The 22,623-nt window shown below is 47.2% G+C and overlaps 1 protein-coding gene across 1 annotated transcript in view; it reads left to right on the plus strand.

Moving 5' to 3' along the window:
• Window positions 1-22,623, plus strand: part of EIF2AK1 (eukaryotic translation initiation factor 2 alpha kinase 1) — a 1,543,308-nt gene that overhangs the window by 196,001 nt on the left and 1,324,684 nt on the right. Inside the window, exon 2 of the mRNA XM_069645632.1 lies at window positions 4,859-5,017. Within this exon, the coding sequence (XP_069501733.1) occupies window positions 4,859-5,017 (159 nt within the window). The remainder of the gene's footprint in view (window positions 1-4,858; window positions 5,018-22,623) is intronic.

Here is a 22,623-nt window from a genome sequence, read left to right on the forward strand (position 1 = left end):
GAAGGCATTGAGGGAGCTTAGAGGGAAGCTGGAGAGAGGTAAGCCCCAAAAGTCCATTACCCCTTCCAAATGCACTTCCCATGAGTCGAAACCATCGTCTCCTCGTCCAAAAAATAACACCCCCGGTCACGTTCTCGAAGCGGGTCACACCATTCATTCGCTTCGAAATATAGCAAGAAAATGCGCCATAGATCGCCATCCACCTCATCCTCCAGTTCACCAGAGAAAGTTATGCCCTACCAAAAACAGTTCCCCGGCGCAGTGGGAAAAAGTCCGCAAAAGTATGCTAAATGTATTCAAGAACGTGGCTTTGCCCCCCTCAAAGACACCTAGAGGCGATACTCCAGGAGAAAAGCCTGGCAAACAGAAAAGATGTGAGTCTTCAACCTCGGCAAAACATACTCCTTGAGGGCATGAAAAACCCTTGAGTCGAGAAAGTCTCTGTGAGTCACTATCGACTCATTTGTCGAAGCCAAAAACGGTGTCATCAACGCCATTGACAACTCAGTCGAAGGAAAAGTCATCGATGCCGCGAGCGTCGACCCCCACAACGTCGTTCAGGGCATTACCCTCGAAAACTGTGTCGAAGACATTGACATCACAGTTAATTTTGTCGACGACCTTGAAGCCTTTAATGGTTTCATGAAGGCCACTGATGTCGACGATTTCAACTATTTCTGCACCAATAGTGACATCAATAGCTCCTACTTCATTTGAAAAGTCATGTTCCTCAATCTCGTTCAGATTTTTTCAAAACTCTATCCTCTATGAGGAGGGGGAAACATCTGATGATGAAAGACCATTTGGTCTGGAATGTGGAAGACCTTCTATCCCAGAAGAACTGGTCTCAGAAGAGTCCAGAATGAAACATCTGCAGGACTCCCTGCAGGATGCAAGTGGGAATGATACTTCCCCAGAGATTGACTTGGGTATATCGCAAGACAGCAGTAGGAGGCAGGTTAACTCAACATCTGACAGAATGGCAGGCTATTACTTCAGATGCTTGGGCATAGAGACAATTGCCCAGGATTACTGCCTGCCTTTTCTACGCACACCTCAGTCATCCACCGGGAAACAACTGTTTGAAGTTTACGGACCCGCTCCTTATGCAGGAGATTCTAGATCTGCTAGAGAAAGGTGCTATAGAACCAGTACCTGTAGCGGAGAAGAACACAGGTTGGTACTCCCCTTATTTTCTCATTCTGAAAAAGGAGGGAGGAATGAGACCCATTTTGGACTTAAGAGAATTGAAAAAATCACTCAGGAAGGACAAGTTCAAGATGGTTACCCTTTGTCAGATACTTCCGGCACTCCAGCTTCAGGATTGGTTGGTATCTCTGGAGCTTCAGGATGCTTACTTTCATGTGCCAATCCATCAAAGGCACAGAAAGTACCCGAGGTTCGACATTGGCAACTCTATCAGTTCGGGTTCTGCCATTTGGGCTAACCTCTGCCCGAGGGTTTTCACCAAGCTAATGGCGGTTTTGGCAGCGAGTCTCAGGACAGTTGAGATTCACGTCTACCCCTACCTGGACGATTGGTTGATCAGGGCCAGTTCTCCGGAACAAGCCCTGGAACATCTAAACCATACCTGCCACTCCCTCCACAGGCTGGGCTTCTCCCTCAACTTCAAGAAGTCCCACATGATACCATCACAAAAACTCCCAATTTATCGGAGCGGTCCTGGATGCATCCCTGGGAAAAGCCTTGCCACCAGAGGTGAGGGTTCAAAACATTCTACAGATGGTGACAAGATTCCAAAATGCCTAACAGCTCCCAGTCTTCGACTTTCTGAGGTTGCTCAGCCTGATGGCATCCTGCAAATTTCTGGTGCCACAGGCTCGCCTGAGAATGATATCGCCTAAATGTGCTCTCAGGACCCAGTGATCACAGTTCTCAGGAAGGATGTCCAATCTTTTCCAAATCCCAAACAGTCTCACTGGACCTTCAGTGGTACTCCTGTCGGGAACACATCTTGAAAGGAGAACCTTTTTGACAACCATGGCTGGAGATAACAGTAGTGACAGACGCCTCACTCACGGGGTGGGGAGCCCATACCAACGATTTGACCATGAGCAGTCGTTGGTCTCCATCAGAGTCCAAACTACATATCAACCTTTTAGAGCTGAGGGCAGTCAGACTAACGCTGAAGGCTTTTCTGCCCTCTGTACAGGGAAAGAATATCCCGATAGTGACGGACAACACAGGGGCCATGTACTACCTCAACAAAAGAGGAGGTGTAGGGTCACTACCACTGTGCAGAGAGGCAATGCAGCTCTGGTTCTGGGCAATACAAGAAGGAATCTCTCTGTTGGCAGTTTACCTAGCCGGAGAGAAGACCGCGACGGCGGACGCTCTGAGCAGGCAGAGCACAGTTTCCGACGAGTGGGAACTAGCTCAGGAAGTCCTTCAAGAGATCTTCGCCCTTTGGGCAACCCCTCAAGTGGACCTGTTTGCGACCAGTGTCAACAGGAAGTTCGAACTATTCTGCTCAAGGGTATTTCCCTCGAGAGGAGCTGTAGGAGACACGTTTGTGGTGGACTGGGAATGTCCACTCCTGCCCGCATTTCCTCCAGTCCCCGTCATTCCTCACATAATAAGGAGGTTCAGGAAATCCATGATCCTAATTGCCCCGGATTGGGCCAGGAGAATGTGGTACCCGGACCTTCTACACATGTCCATCTGTCCTCCGATTCGTCTTCCACAAAGAGAGGAACTTTTGCGAGAGGATGGTCAGGTTCTCCATCCGGATATCAGGACTCTCGGCCTTCACGCATGGTTTCTGAGAGGGTGAGATACAAAGATTGGGATCTCCCGGACGAGGTAATGGAGGTTTTGCTTTCGATCAGAAGGCCAGCAACCAAATCATTATACCGCTGCCGTTGGAACAAGTTCTACAGCTGGTGTAGAGATAAGAATGTTGACCCTTTCACATGTAATACACCAATGGTGTTATGCTTCTTTTTGCACTTAGCAAATCTGGGACTCCAGATTGCACAATCAAAGGTTACCTAGCAGCACTGTCCATCTTCTAGCGCACTGCTGAGGAAACCTCTTACTTCAAAATACCCTTGGTAATTAAATTTCTGAAGGGGTTAACTAATGTTTACCCCCCCAGTTCCTTTTCAAGTCCCTTTGTGGGACCTAAATTTGGTCTTAACATTTCTAATGGGTACCCCTTTTCAACCCCTTGATTCGTACCCATTAAGACGTCTTACCCTCAAAACCGTCTTTTTGGTGGCAATAACATCTGCCTGAAGGGTGAGTGAGCTGCAGGCTTTATCTTGCAAGCCTCCTCACACTGTCTTTCATAGGGACAAGCTTCCTCCCCAAGGTTGCTTTGGAATTTCATATCACCCAAAAAATAACCTTGCCTTCCTTTTCCCTTCCTCCTCATCCGGGGAAACGGGAAGAAAGGCTGCACAGACTTGATCCAAGGCGTGCCTTGAGTTTCTATATTAGCAGACCGGCAAAATAAAGGCAAACTGACCAATTATGTGTAGGGTACACAGGTCATAATCTGGGCCTAGGCATCACCAAGCAAACCATTTCTAGATGGATTATTCTAACTATTGTAGAATGTTACAAGCTGGCCGGTAAATACCCTCTAGAGCACTTAAGGGCTCATTCAACCAGGGGTATCGCAGCTTTGTCCATTAAAAGACATCTGCGCAGCTGCCACATGGTCGTCTGCACACACCTTTACAAAATGTTATAGTTTGGATTCTTCCACTAGCCAATAGACTAAATTTGGGAAGGCAGTATTGCATTCTCTGCATACTTAGAAGAAATAAAAGTTGTACTCCCTCCTCCTGTATACAATACTGCTTTGGGAGTCTAAGGAATACATGGGAGGACACAATCCATTCGAAGAACAAGTTACGAACTCATGGTAACGTTCTTTCGACTGGATGTTCCTCTCACGTATTCCTTATTGTCCCTCCCATCCTTCCCCGCAGTAAAACTTCCCTTGTGGTTACAGTCTGTGCTCCCTCAAGGGTAGTAACCGTCTCATCCTGGACAGTGCATGACACTTCAAAACGGACTGAGCAATGGAGGATGTGTGTGCTACTTACATCCATGATGACGTCAACGTCGCGACGGAGGGCTACGAGGGACATCGACTCGACAGGCGTCGACGCGCAGCGCCCCAAAATGGGAAATTTATTTTCCGGAGCAGCAAGCTGGATATTGGAAATATCAAAGATAAGGAATACGTGGGAGAAACATACAGTCGAAAGAACGTTACCATGGGTAAGTAACTTGTTCTTTTAGGAAGTAAAAGTAACCGATACACCCCATATCTGTAGGACTAAGTAGGAGGTAAAGCAAAGTTGGATGTTGTCAGTGCTGGCACTTTGTTTCTAAATGTTTCTGTGATTGCAAGTGATTGGACATGAAGCTGTGTGGGGAAGACTCCAAGGACCCCTGTATTGGGCAAAGATAAACACGCTCACCTTTCTACCATAGCACAGCCTACTTCCAGTCTAGAGCCCTGGCATTTACTTTTGCAGGGTACCATCCAGCTAAGACCTATGAAAGGAACCTAGTGAAAGATGGGATAAATGGGGCAAGGGAGGGGGGCTTCATCAGTATATGGTACATTGTTTGGAATTGGCCTCAGTCTTTGACAAAAGGAACACCTAAAATACAGGTATTGAATTAAAAAATGTGTTATTTTGAAATGAGGAGCATGGCAAAGAAACTGAGATGCCAAAAAAAAACTGATTTAATTGGCCGGGTGGAACTTTTCTTTGTTTATTTTTACATGTGAAGATGAGTTTGCTTAAGAAATAGTTTATGGCAGTTACATTTTTCTGGTTTTATTATGTTAAATTGTCATTTTTTTTATCCTTAGACTCTGATTCACCATTGGAACTTCCAGTGATAAAAGGTGCCCCAAGGCTACAAACATTATCTACTGCAATCCCCAACCAGCTGCTGCTTGTGTCTCTCTTAGAACATCTCTGTTATGTACATGAACAAAACCCACATCGCTCTAGATGTCTGTTCAAGCGTGAGTACCTTGTTTCTACTCCATACATTTTTTTGCAGTTTTCATTTTTTTCTTAAGATCGGCGCTGAGTCACATTTTATCCACTCAACAGAAAAAGCTTCCATATAAGAATTTGGTTTGTTCCATGTATGATCTATAGTTTGTGTGTTTTACCATGGTATTATGCTTTGTGCTCATGTGACACATTTCTGCCAGAGCAGTACTTCAGAGTGTGAGATGGCACTGCCCCAAGGATCATCAAATGTTTGAGATAGCAGAGTAGTATATTTTCAAATGCTCGACTGAAAACGTGAATTGTGATTAAATGATAATGTCTTCAGGCAGCTGTCTTGGGGCCTCTCGGGAAAGGCATACCTTGTTTTACATGAGGGACAAAGGATGTACCCATATCTCTCACTAGCATCGTTGAAAGTCTATGCCTCCTTCGTGAAGATGGAACCCATAGATTTAGTATAGTTTTAGAAAGATGGAAAATCTCCCTTTGATGGTTAAATAATCTTTCCTGTCATAAGAACATGTAGAAGACCTGGAGGTGTTGCTGTGGAGGGGCGGACTGGGAAGGTGAACAGTTCAACTCTCGACAACAGGAAGCCTTCAGCAATGTCTGCTTGTTTCTATTGGCAACCACTCAGTAGGATACATGCATCAGATGCAGCAAGATTGTGATTGAAGTCACAATGACAGTAGTGCTAAAATGGGCACAATTATGAGACTGTCCTGTCTTGCCTCTTGTGAATCACACTGAAGCGGTAGGCCTGCACAGGCCTTAGCTCTCTGAATATGTATCATGCACATGTGTGGATTTTCAACTCCCTATAGCCTTGTGCACTCCTCTGCAGAATTTGCCTACCCAGGAAGTTGGAGGGCACATACAACCCAGGTAGTAGATCATTCTGCTTGTCCCTAGATTACTGTGACACTGTCGTTGAACAGGTGGAAACAGAATGGCCCATAGGGGCTGCAGTGGTGGTATTGTTTTTTGAAGGGTGTGACAAAGTCCCCTGCTGGAGAATGAAGGTTAATGGTGGGGATGCCACCCGGGTGGGTGCCACCTGAAGCTGAATGAGTCTTTACTTATGGGTGGTGTGGGAATGATTGTCTGGCTGGCCCACCATGGCACAAATGGCCTGAGTAGACTAGTGAACTCCAAAGATGTCAGAGAGTGCCATAGTGCCAGAAAATCCACACAGCACAGGTTCGCAACAAGGTAGACTAGAGCAGAGTGTTCTGCTTTATCATGGAATTGCTGTCTTGTGCATTCCCAGCCCTACAGATAAGGGGGTGTATCGTCCATTTTTACTCTCTAAAAATAGGCAAATAATCACAAAAAATAAAAGTAGGGAGTACACATACTCCCAACAAAAAATAGGGAAATGGACACATATGACCTTGTGCTCCATGGATATGTTTGGCCCAACAGTGCAACGTAGTACTACAGGAAGAAATTGCTTTATTGCTGCCTGATCAGAAGATGTAAACCTGTATCTGTTAATGTGTATGAATAACAAGGTGCAAAGAAATATTTATTACAACAACAGTTCCGTTTCCCAGTTAAAACATTATTTTACTGATTTATAAAATGCTCCCATTGGGAATTGGACTTACATTTTACTCCCAACTTCAAAAAATAGGCAGTAAAATACTCCCTCTTCAAAATCTTTTCTGGCGGGAGGCCACCAGGGTGCGCAGGCGTTATAGCTGCTTGAGCTAATGTCCCCCTCACTAAGCAGGGAACGATGGCGGAGCATTCCTTCATTGACGAGTCCTACCGAAGACCAACTGTAATTTGGTGTTGGAACCCATGCAGAACGTTTAGCTTGAATAGCGGGAGCTGCCATCCCTTTATTTCACGTGAACGCGGCACCCATCTAATCACTTTCGGAGTGAGGTAAAAAAACATGGCGGCTGCCACCGGAATGCAGAGTTCAGAATCTGCATAGTCAGCCATCGTTAAGGGACACAGCCTTTCCCCACGGGAAGCGGAGGAGAGCCCCGGGCATTCGGCACTCTGAGAATGGAGACGTGCCAGTCTGGAAAGGCGAAAGCGAGGAGTCTAGGCTCGCTCGCCCGCTCCCAGCAAAGGTCGAAGCCTCGGTGAGGAAGGCGGCGTGGCTCACCGCAAGTCAGACCACTGCCTGGCAAGCACGGCAGCTGGTCTGTGAAGCCCAAACTGACAGCCATCAGCTAACTGGGTGCAACACAAAGGGGGGAAAAAGGGAGAAAAAAAATATATAGAACGGAGAACCCTCATCAAACGGAGTTGTGCGGCAAGCAGGCAGCCTTAAAAAGCGAAAGCAATGAACAAAGATCTGCGACACAGCCGCGCATGATTATGCAGAGGAGATGGACAGCAGAGGCTCACCATAACGCAGCTGAAGATACACGCCTGCAAAAGGAAGAAGACGGTATGTGGCAGTGACACTGCCCCGCAGGATTATGTACTACCCTTGAGACTTAAGAATGAGGAGGACCCTATGAGCAGTGGTACAGCCCAGATACAATCGGGGATCCCAGTCTATGGTGGCAATAGTTTGAGACTGAGTCACTGGGACAAAATAATGCAGCTTAAAACCAAACGTCCCGCCTCCACATAAGGCAGCGAACGTCCGCACAGATAAGACCGCCATAGATGGGGGTCATGATTTGAAGAAAGCCAGTCTACAGCGCAGCTAGATGACTAGTCGGGTCAATTTATCGAGCAAGTACTGGTCAAGGGAGCCTGGAGTGCAAGCGTTCAACAGAGAAATCTTGGTGTGTGATGAGAGCATAGTGACTGGAAAGAGCAGACAGCGATAATCGAACACACCTCGATCACTAACCCCAAAAAGCAAAATCTCTGCGCGTAATTTCATCTACCCTGGATCCAAGCACAGCACGCAAGTTACACGGTTTCTGCCACGAGTCAGAAAACGTGGAGCTGGACCAGAGTGTGAGTCAACCGAAGGTCATGGGGAGGACCATGATAGTGCTACCAAGGCTGATATCCGGCACCTCTTGGGAGAAATCTGATCCATGAAATCCGGCTTGACGGAGAAGGTTACGGACCTACAAACGAGAATGATGAAAGGTGAAGACCGCATAGAGGCCATAGAGAACAACCAGCTGTTAGTCGATCTCGTGGCAATGACAAGTGAAGCAAGGTTCCTAGACTTAGAGCAGAAGGAAAGAGAAGTAGAATTGAAATTGGACGACTAGAAAAACTGAGAGCGGGGATCGAATATTCGTATAATGGGCCTAAGCGAAAAACCGGGAGAAACCCCATCCATGCTGGAGAGTTGGGTAGAGGCCCTGATAGCGGCATTGTACAATCCCACAGAGTCAGTCAACTTTGAATTTTAAAGAATACACAAGGCCAGAGGTCCAGCGAACGGCCCGAGATCGGTCTTAGTCAAATGTCAATATTTTAAGCAGAAACAAGACAGCCTGCAAAAGGCGAGAAATAAGGAACCCTTTCGAACGATCGAATGTGAAGATATTTCAAGACCTGTCTGCAACTACGCTTCTCAAATGAAAAGGCTGCCGCCCACTAACAACCTGGCTACGAGAACATGATACTTGATACCGATGGTGCTTCCATTTTTCATTAAATTTTGAGAATGACAGCGAGGGATTCCGGGTCACGTCAGAAGAAGAAGCTCAAGGGGCCTTGGACAGTCTTCATTCCGGCTCGCAAGGAACAGTCCAGGATGGAACTCGCTTCCCTAAAGGACCAACACGCTTGGACAGTACTGCCTCAACAAAGAGACGCCGTGCTCCAGGCACTAGGAAATACAAGCGGTTCAACACGCCATGAAGGCAGGGTGTTCGAGAAGGAATCTAGGAGTTACGGGAGTGTCTGTGTTAATGCAGACTATGCCGATCTTCCAGATTCGGATTTGCAGTGTCATGCCAGATGGCGTAGCATTAAGACTTTACGGTTTACTCTTGCTGGGTTAAGAAAGTCAGCAGTGTTAGGTAGGTTTGGTCTATGAGGCGCTAGTTTAAATTTATGGTTTGTTCCGCCATGAAGTTAATGAGCACAATGATATGGTTTGTTGCTTGGGTGAGGGGCCCCTGTTGCGTGGCCCTTCTTACTCAAAGGCATCTTAATGGAAAGGAGTGTCCAAAATGGCACCTTTCATGGGGCGCGGGGGGTACCACATCTGGGATGGCACTCAGTTTATGACAAAGCGTTAGTATTGACACGGACACCGCACACTATATACAAGAACCACAGTCTAGACACATCGTTTGGTGTTATCATCCAATACACAGTGGCAATGACCAGGGCCACAAGCAGACGGAATATTAGTCTTGGTAGTCAGCACTGACATCAAGTTTGGGTCCCTTAATGTTAAGGGCCTGAATTCACCACACAAGCGTTCTGTGTTAGCAAGGCAATTTGGGCTTTCCAACCTAGATGTGCTGTTTAAGAAACAAAATGTGCACGCGGCAAGGAATTCAAAGCGGTGAGTAGAGAATTAGAAGCAGCACTATGGGCGTCTGCCCAGCATATAAAGGGAGGAGTTGGGATATTATACTATACAAGATGTCCTTCGCTCTTCAGATAACGCAAACACACAGGGACGAAGAGGGGAGGTACATTGCGCTGAATGGGAAAATAAGATCCCGAGCTGTTACTTTGTTCTGTTTACGCACCCAATCAAAACTAGCTAAATTTTTGCAACACCCTTTTTGAGTTTCTAGAAGGGTGGATGGCGGGTTTATGAATATGTGGGGGAGATTTCAACATCATGTCGGATCCTGCTATGGACTGGGAGTCAGCGAGACAGGGTGCATCCCCACCACCGGCTCCGGCGGGTGGGGGACTTCTCGAGCTTCTAAAGTCCAATGATCTCATTGACATGTGGTGCAGAATGCTGCCCAAGGAGAAGGTGTTCACATTTTACCCCACTTCACATTTGACATGTAGACGAATAGACTACATATTCTTAGACATGGCATGCGAGTATGGGGCACAAGGGGTGGAAATTGAGATTGTAGCATGGTCAGACCATGAAAGGTGCACATTGGAACTTGACCTTGGTCCTCCCGCTCCAACGGAGCACAGGTGTATGTGTAATGACACCCTGTTTAGGAAAACACTTGCAGAGGAAATAGAGAACTATTTTGTCTCTGACACGGGGGAAACACTAAATATGGTCTGGGAGGTCACGAGTCACGATTCGAGGAGTGCTAATAGCAGAGGGGGCACTGAGGAAAAGGACTAGAGTGAGGAGGGAGTTAGCGCTCAGGGACGAAATCGGGCAAAAGGAGTAGATTCTTCGGACCCACCCTAATAATAGAGAGGAGACCCTAACGCTTATTAGATTGCTACGGAAGGAGTTAGGAGACATATGGCAGAACAAGGCATTGACCCAGCTGCGATATTTGAAGCAAAGATTTTACGAGAAGGGTGACAAGGCCCACACAATGTTGGCCACTCGTTAACAAAAACAAAGAGCAAATAGGGCGGTCCCCATAGTGAAAGACGAAACTTGGAAAGAGGTGCTCCATCCCAGTGGGATTACAGGACGCTTCTCCCGTTTTTATGAGACTCTCTATACAGCTGAGGGGGTAGGACTAGACGGGGAACATTGAGCAGTACTTGTGGAGGTTCCCCTGCGTCCCTATACCCTACGAAAGCCAGGCGATGATGAATAGCCCAATAACAATTGAGGAAGTACAAAATGTCATCTCCATGCTGAAGGAAGGCTCGGCACCAGGGCAAGATGGGTACACACCAGCCTTTTACAAAGCCTATATCAATTCCCTAGCACCCTTTTTAGTGAAACTCTTTAATAACATTTTAGAAACCGGCCAAGCCCCGGAATCCTTTACATAATCCAGGATTATAGTCATACCGAAGGAAGGCAAGGATGCAACAAAATGTGCTTCGAATCGTCCAATATTACTTATAAACGTAGATGCCAAAATATACGCAAGTGTCCTGGCCAGCTGTCTCGCCCAGATATTACCGCTATTAGGACATACTGACCAGGTCCGATATGTAAAGGGCAGACAGGTACGTAAAACTTTAGGCTTGATAGCCTCCATCAATGAAGGTGACGACTGTCCCACCTTAATGGCCATCGATGTAGAGAAGGCATTAGAAATCGTTGGTGTCGTTTTCTCCGCGCAGTAATTCAGTGGGCGGGGCTGCGTTAACGGGGGCCCTGGCGCTATATCGTGCGGCTGTGGCTAAGGTAGTAGTAAATGGCGCAGCATCAAAGTCCTCGACAGGGCTATCCTCTGTCGGCCTTTTTGTTTGTTTTGGCCTTGGAGCCCCTAGCCCAAGCAATTCCGGCAAACGCCCAAATTCAGGGGCTGGTTAGATCGGGGAAGGAGTATAAATTGATGCTATTCGCGGATGATATTTTAGCATACATCACAGATCCTGTTAAGTCGATCCCGGCCCTCTTTGCCACTTTAGCAGAATACGGTGCCTTGTCTGTGTTTCGAGCCAACTTAAATAAAACGGTAGCCCTGGCACTGCAGCATTCCCAAGTCCTCCCAAATCAATTAGCAGTAGACTAGGGATTCCAAGTGCAAGCTGAGGGAATAAAATATTTGGGCATTGAAATCACGAAAGATCTGTTGAATCTGTTTCGGGCAAACTACACGCCTCTTTGGAACGTCATCAAATCGGATCTGTCGAGTGGTCTATATTAGCACTCTCCTGGGTGGCTAGATTCACTTCGATCAAGATGAACGTTCTTCCCAGGTTACTGTTTCTTTTCCAAGCACTGCCAGTGGTCATCCCAGAAGCATTTCACACAGAAGTTAAGTGTGCCCTATTACCTTTTTTGTGGGCAGGTAAGAGACCCTGGGTTCCGTACACATTAGTAAAACCCAAGGACAAGGAGGGGGATGGGGTTCCAGGATCTTCAAGAGTACTATAGAGCCACACAGTTGTGTATACTGTCAGACCATTTGTGGAAAAATGCTGAGAAACAGTGGGTGGGTCTTGAATGGTCTATTCGCGCCTGTCACCCTAGGTGAGTGCCTTTGGTTTCCTTATAGAGCCATGTCACGTCGAATTCGTGAGCACCCGGTGCTGGAGATTTTATGTTCACCTTGGTGCCCCTCATGATAAATGCAGGGAGTGACGACCTGGCCATCCCCTCTTAGCTGTATCTGGTCCCTCCCCCCAATTCGAGACTTGCTAAACGATCCAAATAGCTTTCAATCCCAGTACGAGAGTGGTTTGGTTGGGACAGATGTGTAAGGAGGGTACGTTTATAAGAAAGTCAGAACATATAGATGTACTGCGCACAAGATCATTTAATGTTACAACTTGCAGTGATTTTCGATGAATTAATGTCTGCTCAATATTTAAATAAAAAGATGTTGACAAATAAAAAAAAGAAAGTTAGAACTAGAAGCTGTACAGCAGGGTCTCGCTATATCACCACTGCGCTACCTACAGCTAAGAAGCGTGCTATTAGATCCAGGCAGGGGAGACTCGCTTCAAAGGCCACTTACCCCCTTCGAGACAATTTTGAGTCTGCGCAGTGATTCAAGGGGATTGATAGCACCATTGTATGCCATGCTGATCACTAGAAGCCATCTACTGCAGCCCAACTCGCAGGTTAAATGGGAGCAGGAACTGGAGCAACAGGATTGTCTAGATACCTGGGCGGTGATACAGAGCGGTTTGGCCCACATGAATATTGACGCAGTACAAGATGCAGAACGGGAGGTTGCTAATCCGTTGGCATTTAACTCCACAAAGGTTAGCAAAGATGTACCCAGGGGCCACGCCACATTGTTGGAGGGGTTGCCCGGAAGTCTGTGATTATTGGCATCAGTGGTGGGGATGTGCAAAAGTGCAGGTTTTTTGGAAAGAGATTCTAGGTTGGATCTAAGCTATAGATGGCATTCACAGAACCTTGTCCCAGTTGCTCATAATGTTTGGCATTGAGAAGACGTTAAGGGCACATGCACAGTGCTATCACACATGCCTAGGAATTTGCTTCTCGCCGCAAGGGTCAACCTAATGATCAGATGGAAAAACAGCACACTGCAAAGGGGGAATGGCTGGATAAAGCCCATACAATATACCAAATGAAGAGCATCACGGCTGCATTGTTTGAGTTGCATGCTCATATAGATATGATTTGGGTCCCCATCTGAGCACAGAAATGGTGTAAAGTCAGAAGTAAGGCAACCCAAAATGTTTTGAAAAATTACAATATTGGCTGGACCGAGTAATCCCTGGTGATGGTGTATTGAATAAGGATATTCTGTGGACTTGTTCTGGATAATGTGGAAGTGTTGTGTATCAGAGAACACTTTGCTGAGCGCACAGATGTGTGGGGTGGGGGACTGGCTGGGGTAGAGAGGGAGGTCAAGAGGGAAGGAAGCGTAATTTGTTTTTTGTGGTGAGGTTACTGAAATGAACACTCCGCCTTTTGTAGTTGGTTAAAGATGGCACTATGGCTACTTATATGATTTGGCACATCGACTTTCCTTTTTTCCTCTTTTGGCACATGCGCAAATGGTCTGTGTATTCTTGTGTTTTGTATCAAGAACGGTTTCCTTGTGCAATTCTTTCTACTGTAAATGAGCAACAAAACCAATAAAATTCTGTTTAAAAAAAAAAAAGAAAAAATCTTATCTGGAGCACTGAACATTCCGTAATATCCGGCTCTAAGATTGAGGGCTGTGGCTGTCCGCTTGCTCCCCACTACCAAGGAAAGCAGAGCCGGAGTCGTCGGGGCAGGGGACTGGGTGAAGTTCAACAAGCCAGAGAAAGGCCTTGGACCAGAGGACATGTTGCATAAAAGGAAACTTCGAAGGGATTGTGTCCTCCGACGTATTCCTCATCTTAGATATCTCCTTCCAGCTCTGCTGGCCTCGGAAAAAATTTTCTCTAGAGGGCGCTGCGCGTCGACGTCCTCCGAGTCTATGTCCTTCGACAGCCGCCGTATCGACATCGACGTCATCCTGCCTATAAAGGCCGCGCGCAGCGTCCGTTGCTCAGTACCGTTTTTCCGCGCTTACTCAGTGCCTCGGAATATCGTTGCTCAGTTTTTGTCAGGTTAAATCTATTTACCTCGAGTTATTCGATCCGTACTCGATGGCTTCTTCGTCGGAACCGACAACTCCTTGATCCGGCTTCAAAAAATGCCGAGATTGTGGGAAAAAGATGTCGCTGACTGACCCTCACAGAGTTTGTCTGTGGTGTTTGGGAGCTGAACTCCATTGTTCGGAGTGCGAGGACTGTATGTCCATGACAGCTAAGGCCCTGAAGGAGCGTAGGGGGAAGCTGGAGAAAGGTAAGACTTTTAAAGCTTCTTCTTCGTCGACGAAGTCGAGACATTCGTCTCCTCGTCACCATTCGCGCTCCAGGTCTCGGAGTGGGTCCCATCACTCCTCGAGATCGAAGCACTCCTCGAGATCGAAGCACTCGAAGAGGAGACGTCGAAGATCCCCTTCTCCGTCTTCCTCTTCCTCTGTTTCGCCAAAAAGAATCCCTTGCCCCACGAAACATAGTTCCCGGGCTGAATGGGAGGAATTCCGCAAAAATATGATGAGCGTCTTCGAGAAAGCGGCCTCGACCCCCTCGAAGACTGCCGAGAGCGATGCTCTGGTCGAAAGACCCGAAGGTCAAAAACGCCGCGAGTCGCAGTACCCGGCGAAGGAAACCTCTCGAGCGCGTCTCGAACCCTCGAGTAGGACTATGACCTCCAAACCTTCCTCGAAGGTTCCGTCGACGAAGGTTACGTCGACGCCGAGGTCGGTGTCTTCGACGCTGTTGTCGAAGGGACCTTCGACACACGGGTCTGTCGACTCGACGCCAGCTTCGACACCGGCGTCGACGCCAAGAAAAGTCACGGTCACGACACACCCAGTGACTATCCCCAGGTCCTCGATGACGATGGCTTCGAGATTGTCGAGTAGAATCCCAATTCTGTCGAGGTCATCGAGGCCTCCGCCTTTGTTTTCAACGCCACGCTTGAAGCCTTCGGCGTCGACGACATCGACGTTTTCGAGGCCGATTATGACAAGTTCGGCACCCTCTGCCTTGGAAATGGGATTTACACCCTTTATGAGTTCAGAACAGTTGAGAACTATGTCCTCAATTATGGAAGAGGGTGAATTGTCTGAACAGGAAGACACATTTGAGTTGCAGGGACCTGTAACCCCAATTAGAGAGGAATTTTCCTCTGAAGAACGCAGGTTAAAGGATCTTCATGATTCCTTACATGAGGCAACTTCCCCTGAGGTGGAGTTTGCTAGGCCAGACCCGGGGGAGCATGCTGAAACCCCCTATAGAGCCTTAATGGCCAGGATCACAGAGTTTATGGGGTGTCTGCACCTTCACAATCTTTCCAACAAGATGACCTCACGGATATTCTTGACAAAGGCCCACAGGAGGATCCTGTGGTGCCTTTTCATAAAGCTCTTCAGAGGAAGATTATGACGAACTGGGAAACCCCAGATGTCGTCCCAGCAGTAAATAAAAAAACTGTCTACAAAATATAGGGTATCCTCTACAGACCCAGAGTTTTTGTCAAAACACCCATCCCCAGAAAGTCTGGTGGTACAGGCAGCATCTTCTACCGATGTCAAGACGGCTTATCCTACCGTCCCACAGGACAGGGACGATAAAAAATATGATGCTATGGCAAAGAAAGTTTTTTCGGCATGTAGCATGGCGTTAAAATCTGTTAATGCTACTTGCACCCTTGCTAGATTCAGCCATACACTTTGGGAGTGTTCTTCTACAGTGGCTGACTGCATCCCGGAGGGAGAAGAAAGGGAGGCGTTCCTGAATATCATACAGGACGGTAAACACGCTATGTGCGAATCCCTCCAGACGGGCATTGATTCGGCTGACAGTATCAGCAGAGCAATGGCGGCAAGTACAACAACCAGGAGATTCGCTTGGTTGAGAGAGTCTGGTTTTGCCCCTGATGTGCAAGCCAGGCTCTTGAACATGCCATTCGATGGCTCTTCTTTGTTCGGAAAAAAGGCGGATGACAGTTTAGAGAAACTGCAAACTTCAAAAGCAGCAGCAAAATCCCTAGGCGCTGCAATCTGTCAGACACCTTTTCGTCCCACAGGAACCTCTGCGAGGGGCAAGTCCTTTCGCTTCTACTCCGCATTCGGAAGAGGTAGAGGACGTCCGGCTCAAAGGGGACAAAGAAGAACTGCCCGAGGTGGACGGGGTAGATATTCAAAAGCCGCAGCAACAGCAGGTGCCTCTTTACCATCGGCATCCGCATCAGCCGCCCCAAAACCACTCTGAGGACTTCCCTCACAGGACACCTGTAGGAGGCAGGTTGACTCAACATCTGGCGGAATGGCAGGCTATCACGTCAGATGCTTGGGCATTGGAAACAGTTGCCCAAGGTTACTGCCTGCCTCTCCTACGCATACCTCAGAGTCATCCACCGGGGATCAGCTCTCAAAAAGCTCCAGATCTGCTCCTCTTGCAGGAAATTTTCGACCTGCTAGAGAAAGGTGCCATAGAACCGGTACCTGTAGCGGAGAGGAACAAGGGCTGGTACTCCCCTTATTTTCTCATTCCAAAGAAAGACGGAGGACTGAGACCCATCTTGGACTTGCGAGGATTGAACAAATTCCTCAGGAAAGACAAATTCAAGATGCTAACTCTTTCTCAGATCCTTCAGGCCCTTCAGTTCCAGGACTGGTTGGTATCTCTGGACCTTCAGGATGCTTATTTCCATGTGCCTATCCATCTCAAACACAGGAAATACCTGAGGTTCGCAATAGGCAACTCTCACTATCAATTTCGAGTGCTGCCATTTGGGCTGCGCTCCGCCCCGAGGGTCTTCACCAAGTTAATGTCGGTAGTGGCGGCAAGTCTAAGGAGGGAAGGGATTCACGTCTACCCCTACCTGGACGATTGGTTGATCAGGGCTGTCTCTTCGGAACAAGCTCAGATCCAGCTAAATCGCGTGTGCCACTCCCTTCACAAACTGGGCTTCTCCCTCAATTTAAAGAAGTCACAAATGATACCATCACAGAGACTCCATTTCATAGGAGCGATCCTGGACACTTCCCTGGGAAAAGCCTCGCCACCAGAGGTGAGGGCTCAAGATATTCTACAGATGGTTACCAAGTTCCAAGATGCCCAACGTCTCCCAGCCTTCGACTTTTTGAGGTTGCTAGGCCTCATGGCATCCTGCATTTACCTAGTGCCAGAGGCTCGCCTGAGAATGAGATCCCTGCAGTGGGCACTGAGGACTCAGTGGTCACAATTCTCAGGGAGAATGACAGATCTTCTTCAGGTTCCCGACAGGGTGGCTCGAGACCTTCAGTGGTGGGCCTGTCAGGAGAGCATTCTGAAAGGAGAACAGTTTTGGCAACCCTGGCCGGAGATAACAGTAGTCACGGATGCCTCACTCACGGGGTGGGGAGCCCACGCCAACGACTTGACCATCAGCGGTCGTTGGTCTCCATCGGAGTCCAGACTACATATCAACCTGTTAGAGCTGAGAGCCATCAGACTTGCGCTGAAGGCGTTCCTGCCAGCTGTACAAGGGAAAAACGTCCTGATAATGACGGACAACACAGTGGCCATGCATTACCTCAACAAAAGAGGAGGCGTAGGATCACTACCCCTGTGCAGAGAGGCGATGCAGCTCTGGTTTTGGGCAATCCAAGAAGGAATCTCTCTATCGCCAGTTCACCTAGCCGGAGAGAAGAACTTGACAGTGGACACTCTGAGCAGGCAGAGCACAGTCTCCCACGAGTGGGAACTAGCTCAGGAAGTCCTTCAAGAGATCTTCGCCCTTTGGGGAACCCCTCAGGTGGATCTGTTCGCCACCAGCGTCAACAGGAAATGCGATCTGTTCTGCTCAAGGGAATTTCCCCCGAGAGGAGCTCTGGGAGACGCATTCATAGTGGACTGGGAGTTTCCGCTTCTGTACGCGTTCCCACGGTCCCTGTCATTCCTCAAATGATCAGGAGGTTGAGAAGATTCCGGAGAACCATGATCCTAATTGCCCCGGATTGGGCCAGGAGAACGTGGTACCCGGACCTTCTAGACTTGTCCATCTGCCCTCCAATTCGACTTCCACTCAGAGAGAACCTACTCTCACAGAAGGGAGGTCAGGTTCTCCATCCAGACATCAAAACCCTCAACCTTCACGCTTGGCTTCTGAAAGGTTGAGGTACAAGGATTGGGACCTCCCTGATGATGTTATGGAGGTGTTGTTTTCGGCAAGGAGGCCAGCAACAAAGTCTTTATACCGCTGCCGTTGGAACAGATTTGGCAGCTGGTGTAGAGAACAGAATATCGACCCTTTTTCATGTGGTACACCAATGGTTTTGTCCTTCCTTCTATATTTGGCGAATTCAGGCCTTCAAGTTGGCACCATTAAGGGCTATCTCGCAGCGCTATCCATTTTTAAGCGCACTGCGGAAGAACCATCCTATTTCAAGTTACCCTTGGTAATACAGTTTCTAAAGGGGTTAACCAATGTTTATCCCCCAAGACCATTCCAAGTTCCCCTATGGGATTTAAACTTAGTACTAACTTTCCTGATGGGCACACCTTTCGAAACCACTCCATTCTTGTTTGTTAAGATTCCTTACCCTTAAAACTGTTTTATTAATAGCACTTACATCTGCTAGAAGGGTGAGCGAATTACAAGCTCTTTCTTGTAAAACCCCTCACACAATATTTCACAAAGACAAAGTTGTCCTGCAAGTGAAGCCTAATTTCCTCCCAAAGGTGGTTTCTGAATTCCATATCACTCAGAAGATTACCTTACCATCTTTCTATCCTCCTACTCATCCGGGGAAAGAGGAAGAGAGGTTACACAGGCTAGACCCTAGAAGGGCTTTAAGTTTTTACATCAGTAGACTAGCCAGGATAAGAGAGGCCGACCAGCTGTTTGTAGGTTACACAGGTCACAAGCTGGGGTTACCAATAACTAAGCAGACCATTTCCAGATGGATCATTCTAGCCATTCTGGAATGTTATAAACTGGCAGGGAAAGAGCCCCCTCAAAACCTTAGGGCTCATTCGACCAGAGGTATTGCAGCTTCATCGGCCCTCAAAAGAGGCGTGCCGGTTAAAGACATCTGTGCGGCCGCTACATGGTCGTCTGTTCATACCTTTACACGATTTTACAATTTAGATTCCTCCTCCAGTCAAGAGGCTAGGTTTGGAAGGGCTGTACTGCATTCTATTCATCAATAGAAGACAGCGTGAAGTCAGTACTCCCTCCTCCAATAATAGAATACTGCTATGGTAGCCTATCTAAAATGAGGAATACGTCGGAGGACACAATCCCTTCGAAGAACAAGTTACTTCTTACCTTGTAACTTTCTTTCGACGGGATGTTCCTCCGACGTATTCCTCATCGACCCTCCCATCCATCCCCGCAGTTCTACTTCCCTTGTTGTTGCAGCTTACGCTCCTTCAGGGTGATTAGTCTAGTCCAGAAAGTATTATTATGGGCTACAAAACGGAACTGAGCAACGGACGCTGCGCGCGGCCTTTATAGGCAGGATGACGTTGGCGTCGATACGGCGGCTGTCGAGGGACATCGACTCGGAGGACGTCGACGCACAGCGCCCTCTAGAGAAAAAATTTCCCGAGGCCAGCAGAGCTGGAAGGAGATATCTAAGATGAGGAATACGTCGGAGGAACATCCCATCGAAAGAACGTTACAAGGTAAGAAGTAACTTGTTCTTCTTTCTAGGCTTATTGCTAAAAGGGAGTTCCCTTCCTATCAAACTATACTAAGGTGCTTGTCAATAATCCAAATATTAAACCTCTGTCCAAAGCTATCCTCTAAACTGGCCCTACCACTTGGAAACAAAACCTAAAAGGAAAAAAAACCTAAAAGAAATCTAGGCAGTGTGCCCTGCCTTCAGTGTTCACCCCGATCTCTCTCAGGCTTCCAGGAATCCCTGCTGGTTCATTATTCGTAGAAAACCATTCTCCTTGGACTAACCGTTCTTGACCCTCTGTCATAGATCTTAATGTTTCTCAAATTTACAAAGAAAGTCTCAAGATCCCGAAAAGATCAAATACCAAATTTACTTAGGTGGAGGGATATTTCCCTGATCCCTCTCCACCACTTGGGTTGGTTTCTCCTCACTTGGTTCACGTCTTGGGTGCCTCTGTGCTCCCCTCAAATCTGTCCTTCACTTGATTTATAAGACCCCTCTGGATCCCTTGGGTTTCTCTGTCCCAATGATTCAATTATCTACCTCGGGTATTGGTGACCCTTCTTTCCATATGTCTCTCTTATTTCGGAGTTTCGCAGAGCCGTTTAGATGATTACAATATTTGTGTTTTTTGGGCACCCATTAATCTGGAGTTTCTCTATCTCCATGCCTCACTTATTTCTCTGGGATATCGGTGATCCCTCTTACCACCACATTGGTTTCTTGGGTTTCTGTAACATTTATTGTCATCTGGTTCTTTCTTTCTCTCCAGGTTTCTTTGACCCTTACGTGGATTTAGGGAAATCCTTCCTTCTGCCCCTTGCACTTTATCTTCTCTTCACCCCCCTCCACAATGTTGTTGGGTTTGCTCCAGTGGGGCGAAATCTGCTCGGTAGCTGTGGCGTTCTCTACAGCTTTTCTAATCTTCCCAGCGATTACAATATTTGGGTTTCTTGGGGCTCCTGTAACCCTGATTGTTACTTGTTTTTTCCCCTCTCTCCTGCCTTTATGCCCCTGGTGTTGGTGTAGGATTATCCTTCTTTCTCCCCCTTAAGCTCTCTGGTCTCTCTGCTTCCCTCCACTATGATCAACCTTCCATATAGTGTGATTTGCTCCATAGTGGTGGCGTTCTCCACGGCTTCTAGCCCAAAATCACCTCCAAAGTTCTCATGGCCAAGACGCCTTCATACTTCGTTTAAAACATGACCATCTCAGGAGGTCAATGCAATACTAGGAGCCAAGATGATGCCACACTTGAATCCAAAAAGTGCAGAAGACCAGAAAACAAATGTTATCCTGTTATGCTCCCACATTCTGGAACAACCTTCCTGCTAGTCTCAGGCTGTGTATCTCCCGCCAGAAATTCAGGAAAGATCTGAAGACCCTGCTTTTCAAGGAACACTTCACCGACAAATGAGGACAATAGACCGACAAGTCTATTTTCCCCTGCCCCACCACTATGTTTTACATACCAATTGTACAGAGCCCCATTTCTTTCTAGTTAGGTTTGCACTATATAAATCACTGATCTACTTCCCTAAGGAAGGACGAAGCCGTTTTGAATCTGGCGCACTCATGGAGCAAGTGCTGGTGGAGTAGGTAATCTGTTTCACAGGTCTGTGTGGACTAAGTTGACAAGCCGCTTGGAAGATTTCTGGCTGCCTCTGATGTCTGCGTGGGCATGCTCAGCGAGTCCCATGAGAAAGACTTCATCTGTATCGAAAGAAAATGAAAAAATATGCTACATGATTTGGTTTATGCTCTGAGCATAGCTCACTTGAAAGAACAGCATTATCCATCTTGTTGGGTCCCTGAAAAGAAGGACTCCTTTGTAGAGCATGTGATGACTGGCATTAATGTATTTCAATACTTTCATAGTCCCTCCTACACCTGGAGTCCTTCTTATAGGGACTGCCTCAGCAACTATTGCTTTTCCGAATACTTGACTGGCTCCTCTTTGAGGATGGGTGCAATGTTGGATCACTGCTGCTGTTCAAACTAACACTAAACCTGTGCAGGAACGGAGTCTCTTAAAGATACAATGACATTTCTCTGAATGTGACAGACCCTTCCCCCTAGGCTAAGGAACAAGTGGGTTTGGCCAGAGAATCCTCCCCATGCCACCCAGAGTGCCACCCATCTGCTACCTTGGTGGGACACTCCACCACCATGGTCATCCCACTAGATGTGTCCAGAGCAAAACAGGGGACTTCATCAAAATAAAATTTTACTTTTGTCAGATCGCACCATGTGTGCTGTGTAGGGCAACTTTTTTGGGTGGAAATTTACAAATTATATTGGATAATATGGGCATTAAGCTCTTTTGTCCTTCCCTTTCTTATGGGTAAATACAGTTGCCACCTGTTACACATTCTGTTCATTCACCTTTTATCAAAGCCTAACTGAGAATTGCTGTTAACACTGGCACCAATGTTTCTTTGTCCTTCTGTGAATATCCCCTTGTAAAACCACTTGGATACATTGCTTTCTCTAATGGTAGATCCTCTATGGTGTGATGAATCTGAGGATGTCATCCTGTCTTCCATGGGGTGTGGGGGACCTTTCCCATGGGGCCAGGGCAGTGCGTCCACAGACGATCACATGGGGAAGTGTTTTGCTTTTCCAAAAAGTGCACAGATATATTGCTTATTTTTCTCCCCAATACACTGAATGAATAAACCTTGGACGCATGAAAGACAATTATTCACACATACACACTCAGCTAGATTATAAAATGGCTCTTATATGGCCTCTTTATTCACCCATAAAACATACATAAATAACTAAATGCAACAGAAAACAAACATAGATTAGATAATATACTTCATTATTGGCACAGCACACCTTCATCTCGCCAAGACTTTACTGGAAAGCTCCACATCAGGAAGGCAGGGAGATCTTCACAACAGGACTGAAAAAAGATGCGCCCACCTTTCTTCAAGATGCTTTCTCTGTATGACTGCGTGGAT

This window comes from Ambystoma mexicanum, chromosome 2p, assembly GCF_040938575.1.
Source record: "Ambystoma mexicanum isolate Mex_15411 chromosome 2p, UKY_AmexF1_1, whole genome shotgun sequence".
In the NCBI taxonomy this organism is placed as follows: Eukaryota; Metazoa; Chordata; class Amphibia; order Caudata; family Ambystomatidae; genus Ambystoma; species Ambystoma mexicanum.